This window comes from Pleuronectes platessa, chromosome 4 (genome assembly GCF_947347685.1).
Source record: "Pleuronectes platessa chromosome 4, fPlePla1.1, whole genome shotgun sequence".
In the NCBI taxonomy this organism is placed as follows: Eukaryota; Metazoa; Chordata; class Actinopteri; order Pleuronectiformes; family Pleuronectidae; genus Pleuronectes; species Pleuronectes platessa.
The window spans coordinates 25,917,325-25,924,731 of record NC_070629.1 but is presented as its reverse complement, the minus strand read 5'-3'; the positions used below and the strand labels follow the sequence as shown (position 1 = coordinate 25,924,731).

At 41.4% G+C, this 7,407-nt stretch overlaps 2 protein-coding genes across 2 annotated transcripts; both read right to left on the bottom strand.

The window, feature by feature from the left end:
• Window positions 1-862: 862 nt before the first annotated feature.
• LOC128438508 (zinc finger protein 664-like) lies at window positions 863-5,289 on the bottom strand. The gene is made up of 2 exons (XM_053421090.1): window positions 5,268-5,289; window positions 863-3,153 (listed from the first exon to the last, which is right to left on the bottom strand). The coding sequence occupies exons 1-2, from the start codon at window positions 5,287-5,289 to the stop codon at window positions 1,787-1,789; spliced, it is 1,389 nt and encodes a 462-aa protein (XP_053277065.1). The 3' UTR covers window positions 863-1,786.
• LOC128437861 (gastrula zinc finger protein XlCGF49.1-like) lies at window positions 4,596-7,006 on the bottom strand. The gene has a single exon (XM_053420153.1). It carries the CDS (start codon window positions 6,651-6,653, stop codon window positions 5,865-5,867), a length of 789 nt encoding a protein of 262 aa, XP_053276128.1. The 5' UTR covers window positions 6,654-7,006; the 3' UTR covers window positions 4,596-5,864.
• Between the last annotated feature and the right edge of the window lie 401 nt (window positions 7,007-7,407).

The window sequence follows — 7,407 nt, the reverse complement described above, 5'->3', positions numbered from 1 at the left end:
ATATATTAAAATGTGTGTGTGCCAAACACCAGGGCTACAGCTGGTTTGAAAGTCCGACCGCTGAGGGGACAACAATCTTTCTGTCTGTCTGTCTCTCTCTCTCTTTCTCTACCTTTTCTTTGCTCTTTTCGCTCTTTACTTATAGTAGGGGTGTTTTGTTCCTGTGGGAGTGATAGTGTCAGTAGCAGCAGTTTAGTTGGTAGCTTCCAGTGTGTTTGTGCAGCATGGTTGCTGCAGGTGGAGGCTTCGGCCTCCACAAACTCACACGCTGACACGGCATCAAACTGTGTCCGGCTGTGGAATGCTCGGTGGAGGAGGTCAGTCTGGCTGTAGGTGAGGTTGTTTAGTATGATAGTTTGAAGTCTGCCTCACGAATGAACAGCACTGTGGTGTTTTTTTCTAGACAGTAGGGTAATAATGAATGTTGGCAAACAGCTTCCGGGTGCATCACTGCCACCTTCGGGATTGGAGCGTGGCTCAAAACAGATTCAGGACTAAAACATTAAATTCTCCTTGTATCTCCAGCATCTATTAGAGATATAAAAACAATGATGTACTCTACTGAACTCCTCTGCATAATTACTATAATATTCAGCTCTGTCTGATTAATTTGAAGTGGATATTTAACTTCCTGTCTCCTTTGTTGATACCATTCTAAAACAAAGTATTCTTCAGTGTTTCCATGTATCTTACTTGTTTCAATTCAATCCAGCAGCACCAAGTTACACACACTTGAATGATAGTCCTCTAAATGTGTAAGATGTTTTTCATCAAGATCACCTGACCACATCTTTTCACCCAGTTTCATGTTGATGTCCAGGAGTTTTTTGCTAATTTACAGACAAACACAGATTCAAAAAACTTCATATTTCAAAAAACTTTAATGAACTGCAAATGCACTGAAGTATTGAATACACGTAGTACAAAAGAATAAACATTTACAGTGAGTCATTTAGGACAGTGTACACATTAACAACATATTTTCTTCTTTTGTAATAGGGAAAAGAAAAGGGAAGTCATCTGATAATCTGCCCCACATACTTTCTTCTTATAAATCTCTGTACCACAAATATGTCAGATTTTTACATCTTGATCCTCAGTCTTTCCTGACACATTGACAACATCTCTTAACAGTCAGTGATAATAAAATATCCTGGATCTGCCACTTTACCCAATCAATTTCTCTCACCCCCGTCCCCTTCCTGCACCATCTGGTATAAATGGCTGATAAATGAATAAACAAAGATACATGGTTGAAAACATCACTTCCTTTGCAGATGTAAATATCAATGACAGTCACATGAAGAACAGAAACGTGGGTACTTCAGCAAATGTTGTTGACCATGTACTGCATCAAAGATATTGTGATGTCTCCTCAATGGGATATTTTCCACATTCAGTTGCAGAGATGCAGCTAATGCAAATGTACACAATAACTCTTGTGTAGATGTAAGTGATGAACCTGGCTGTAGTTCAATGCTTTGTGAAGTTATTGAAGTCTGCTCCTCGTCAGTGGTGATGGAACTTCATAAAGCATTGAACTACAACCAGGTTCATCTCTTGTTTGGTCTCCTGGAAACATTTTCAGTGTTGTTTTCCCTAACTGTTGTATCACTAATTAATAAATAAATTTCTAAGTAAACACTTCTTTGACAATGCTTGAGCAAATATTATCCCTCTCCTGTTGCCATGGAGTGGCTTCTCAACTGGATGTTTTCTCCTGTGGACTTTGTATAAACTGGCAAGTGAGAGATCTTTACAACATTTTACAAAAATATCAGTTTTGCTATGTGTGGGTCATCAAATGTTTTGTTAGAAGGGATTTGATAACAAATCTTTCACCACAAGTTGTACATGGATACGACTCCTCACTTTTATGGCTTCTCATGTGGACTTTCAACCTACATCCACGTGTAAAACTTTTCCCACAAGTTTTGCAAGAAAAAGGCTTCTCCCCTGTGTGCGTTCTCTCGTGATCCTGCAGGGTAGATCTCTGGCTAAAACTTCTCCCACAAGTTTTGCAAGAAAAAGGCTTCTCGCCCGTGTGTGTTCTCTCGTGATCCTGCAGGGTTTGACTCGCACAAAAACTTTTCCCACAAGTTTTGCAAGAAAAAGGCTTCTCGCCCGTGTGTGTTCTCTGGTGGACCTGCAGGGTTTGTCTCGCACTAAAACTTCTCCCACAAGTTTTGCAAGAAAAAGGCTTCTCGCCCGTGTGTGTTCTCTGGTGGACCTGCACGTTACTTCTAGTGTTAAATCTTGCCCCACAAGTTTTGCAAGAAAAAGGTCTCTCACTCGTGTGTGTTCTCTTGTGGACCTGCAGGGTTTGTCTCGCACAAAAACTTCTCCCACAAGTTTTGCAAGAAAAAGGTCTCTCGCCAGTGTGCGTTCTCTCGTGTCCCTGCAGGCTAGTTCTCCAGCTAAAACTTTTCCCACAAGTTTTGCAAGAAAAAGGTTTCTCGCCCGTGTGCGTTCTCTCGTGGATCTTCAAATTTGTGCTAGTTGTGAAACCTTTTTCACACATTTCGCAAGAATACAGTTTCTCCCCTGTGTGGAGTCTCAAATGTTTTTCTAGTGCTGACTTGTAACGAAATCTCTTTCCACAGGTTTTGCAAAGATGTGGCCTCTCATCTGTGTGCACCTTCAGATGTCCATTTAATAATGACTTCAACTTAAAGACTTTTCCACAAGTGTCACACTGGAGAACCTTTTTACTTTTGCAGGTATTCGGCACAATCTTTGACATGGTAGTGCTACATGCAAGGTTACTGGGACTTCTGCTCCCTTTTGCTCTTGTGATGACATGATGTCCCTTTTCTGATGCCTGCTCTGCATTACTAACTGATTTTGAGTTTCCATGCTGGCCTCCGTTGAGATCTTGGCTCTGAGCTGAGCTGTGGGAGAGGAGCTGGTGGTCACTTGGTTCTGGTTCACTGTGGTCACTTTCTTTGAGAGTAGGATTCAACAACAGGTTATCTTGATCCTCCTGCTTCAGTACAAGCTGCTCTACTTCCAGACCGATGCAGTGCTCCTCCTCCTCTTTAATCTGTGGAGGTTCTGGCTCCTCTTGGTCCAGACTGGGGATCCACTCAAGGTTCCAGAGCTGCTGGTCAGCAGGAAGCTTTTCCTCATTAAGACAATGTTGCTCTGGGAGCTCTAGAGGAGACAATAGACAGACGTATGTACATTATAGATTAATGATAGTTATGAGTGTTTGCAATTTGGTGCAGATCCAAGCAGAAATCAAGTGAATATAAATGTGGTTTCAAAAGGAGACAGACCGATGCAGTGCTCCTCCTGCTGCTCCTTAATCTGTGGAGGTTCTGGCTCCTCTTGGTCTGGACTGGGGTTCCTCTCCAGCAGGTCAGCAGGAAACTCTTCCTTGATACAGACATGTCGCTGTGGGAGCTCTGGAGGAGACAATGGACAGAAGTCATGATAAAAGAGTCCATGTGTTTAGACTAGAAGGGATTATAAGTGTGGTGTATAGTTCACTAACTCAGGTGATACAGACCTATTCTCTGCAGCTTTACTACAGGTTTCAAAGTTACATCCAGCAGTCTGCGATGACGACAGATCTCATCCTCGTACTTTGCGACAGTCGCTTCAAAACATCCAAATATGTCTTCAGCAGCAGTGTGTAACCTCTCGTTGATAAACTGTCTTAAACTCTGGATTGTAGACATTTCCATTCGAACGCTTTAGCCAACTAACTTCTCCGAGAACGAAGCGAGACAGAATACGGAAGATGGCGACTTGCTTTACTTCTGCCGACAAGTGTTATAAACGAAACAAAACCACGTGTGTAGCGGAAGAGTTAATCCGAAAGCATTTAGCCGAGTAGCATCAAGTACTGTTGGATGTTAGCATTGCAGGCTAACAACGGTACTTCTTCTTCGTCTTCTAATGATGGTTGTAAAACAGCTTCCAGGCATATTACTGCCACCTTCTGGATGGAGTGTGTCTTGAAACAGACTCAGGACGAAAACATTAAATTCTCCTTGTAAATCCGACATCTATTAGACATATAAAACAATCATGTACTCTACTGAACTCCTCTGCAGCATTTCTGTAATATTCAGCTCAGTCTGATTAATTTGAAGTGGATATTTAACTTCCTGTCTCATTTGTTGATATCATTCTAAAACAAAGTATTCTTCAGTGTTTCCATGTATCGCACTTGTTTCTATTCAATCCAGCAGCACCAAAGTTACACACACTTATGAATGATAGTCCTTTAAATGTGTAACATGTTTTTCATCAAGATCCCCTGACCACATCTTTTCACCCAGTTTCAAGTTGATGTCCAGGAGTTTTTTGCTGCCACCTTCTGGATGGAGTGTGGCTCAAAAGAGATTCAGGACTACAACATTAAATTCTCCTTTTAACTGTAAGACATAAAAACAGTCATGTTCTAAAGAAAGTGGTAAGAATTCCTGTTTCTGCACCAAAGTGTAATCAGTACTTTTCTGTCCCTTACCACATCCTATCACCCAGTTTCATGGTGACAGCCAGGATTTTGAGCATATTTTTGCTAACAACCAGATGTGATGGAAATTCATCTTGACATTTGAAATAATGAAATTCTCAGACTGGAGTTGCTTTTGAATCTTTATAATAATAAGCTCTGCAGAGTTTATACAACAAACACGGGTGCTCAAAATGGAACAACTGGCCGCAAGTTCACAAAAGCCAGAACTTATACAAAGAGGCATTTCATGAGACAGGATATGAAAAAGAAAAAGACATGAAAGACAGGAGATCATCCTCTGTGTGTTATCTGCTGTGTCCGTCCGTCCGCGGTACCAGTTGGAAGAAAAACATCACCAAATAAGGGTTCCATCCTGTTTATCAAGGTCATAGCAGGGAGACACATAGTCAGGGGAATTTTCTTCCACAAAGACAAACACCGATTCAACGTGTGACAGACGTAAAATACAATCACTATAATTCAAGAAACTTTAATAAACTGCAAATGCACTGAAGTATTGAATACACGTAGTACAAAAGAATAACCATTTACAGTGAGTCATTTAGGACAGTGTACACATTAACAACATATTTTCTTCTTTTGTAATAGGAAAAAGAAAAGGGAAGTCATCTGATATTCTGCACCACATACTTTGTTCTTATAAATTTCTGTACCACAAATATGTCAGATTTTTACATCTTGATCCACAGTCTTTCCTGACACATTGACAACATCTCTCAACATTCACTGATAATAAAATATCCTGGATCTGCCACTTTACCCAATCAATTTCTCTCACCCCCGTCCCCTTCCTGCACCATCTGGTATAAATGGCTGATAAATTAATAAACAAAGAGACATGGGTGAAAACATCACTTCCTTTGCAGATGTAAATATCAATGACAGTCACATCAAGAAAAGAAAAGTTGGTACTTCAGCAAATGTTGTTGACCATGTACTGCATCAAAGATATTGTGATGTCTCCTCAATGGGATATTTTCCACATTCAGTTACAGAGATGCAGCTAATGCAAATGTACACAATCTCTCTTGTGTAGATGTAAGTGATGAACCTGGCTGTAGTTCAATGCTTTGTGAAGTTATTGAAGTCTGCTCCTCATCAGTGGTGATGGAACTTCATAAAGCATTGAACTACAACAAGGTTCATCACTTGTTTGGTCTCCTGGAAACATTTTCAGTGTTGTTTTCCCTAACTGTTGTATCACTAATTAATGAATAAATATCTAAGTAACAACTTCTTTGACAATGCTTGAGCAAATATTATCCCTCTCCTGTTGCCATGGTGTGGCTTCTCAACTGGATGTATTCTCCTGTGGACTTTGTATAAACTGGCAAGTGAGAGATCTTTACAATATTTTACAAAAATATCAGTTTTGCTATGTGTGGGTCATCAAATGTTTGGTTAGAAGGGATTTGATAACAAATCTTTCCCCACAAGTAGTACATGGATACGACTCCTCACCTTTATGGCTTCTCATGTGAACTTTCAAGTTACATCCACGTGTAAAACCTTTCCCACAACTTTTGCAAGAAAAAGGTCTCTCACTCGTGTGTGTTCTCTCGTGATCCTGCAGGGTTTGTCTCGCACTAAAACTTTTCCCACAAGTTTTGCAAGAAAAAGGTTTCTCACCCGTGTGTGTTCTCTGGTGGACCTGCAGGGTAGATCTCTGGTTAAAACTTCTCCCACAAGTTTTGCAAGAAAAAGGTCTCTCGCCCGTGTGCGTTCTCTCGTGTCTCTGCAGGGTAGATCTCTGGTTAAAACTTCTCCCACAAGTTTTGCAAGAAAAAGGTCTCTCGCCCGTGTGCGTTCTCTCGTGTCTCTGCAGGGTATATCTCTGGTTAAAACTTCTCCCACAAGTTTTGCAAGAAAAAGGTATCTCGCCCGTGTGTGTTCTCTCGTGGACCTTCAAAATTGTGCTTAATGTGAAACTTTTTTCACACAATTTGCAAGAATACATTTTCTCCCCTGTGTGGACCCTAAAATGTTTTTCTAGTGATGACTTGTAACGAAATCTCTTTCCACAGGTTTTGCAAAGATGTGGCCTCTCATCTGTGTGCACCTTCAGATGTCTATTTAAGTCTGACTTCCACTTAAAGACTTTTCCACATGTGTCACACTGGAGAACCTTTTTACTCTTGCAGATATTCGGCACAATCTTTGACATGGTAGTGCTACATGCAAGGTTACTGGGACTTGTGCTCCCTTTTGCTCTTGTGATGACATGATGTCCCTTTTCTGATGCCTGCTCTGCATTACTAACTGATTTTGAGTTTCCATGCTGGCCTCCGTTGAGATCTTGGCTCTGAGCTGAGCTGTGGGAGAGGAGCTGGTGGTCACTTGGTTCTGGTTCACTGTGGTCACTTTCTTTGAGAGTAGGATTCAACAAAAGGTTATCTTGATCCTCCTGCTTCAGTACAAGCTGCTCTACTTCCAGACCGATGCAGTGCTCCTCCTCCTCTTTAATCTGTGGAGGTTCTGGCTCCTCTTGGTCCAGACTGGGGTTCCTCTCAAGGTTCCAGAGCTGCTGGTCAGCAGGAAGCTTTTCCTCATTAAGAAAGTGTTGCACTGGGAGCTCTGGAGGAGACAATAGACAGAAGTAGGTAACTGATAGATTATTGATAGTTATCGTGTTTATATTTAGGTGCAGATCCAAGCAAAAATCTAGATCGAGTGAATTTAAATGTGGTTTCAAAAGGAGACAGACCGATGCAGTGCTCCTCCTGCTGCTCCTTAATCTGTGGAGGTTCTGGCTCCTCTTGGTCTGGACTGGGGTTCCTCTCCAGCAGGTCAGCAGGAAACTCTTCCTTGATACAGACATGTCGCTGTGGGAGCTCTGGAGGAGACAATGGACAGAAGTCATGATAAAAGAGTCCATGTGTGTAGACTAGCAGGGATTATAAGTGTGGTGTATAGTTCGC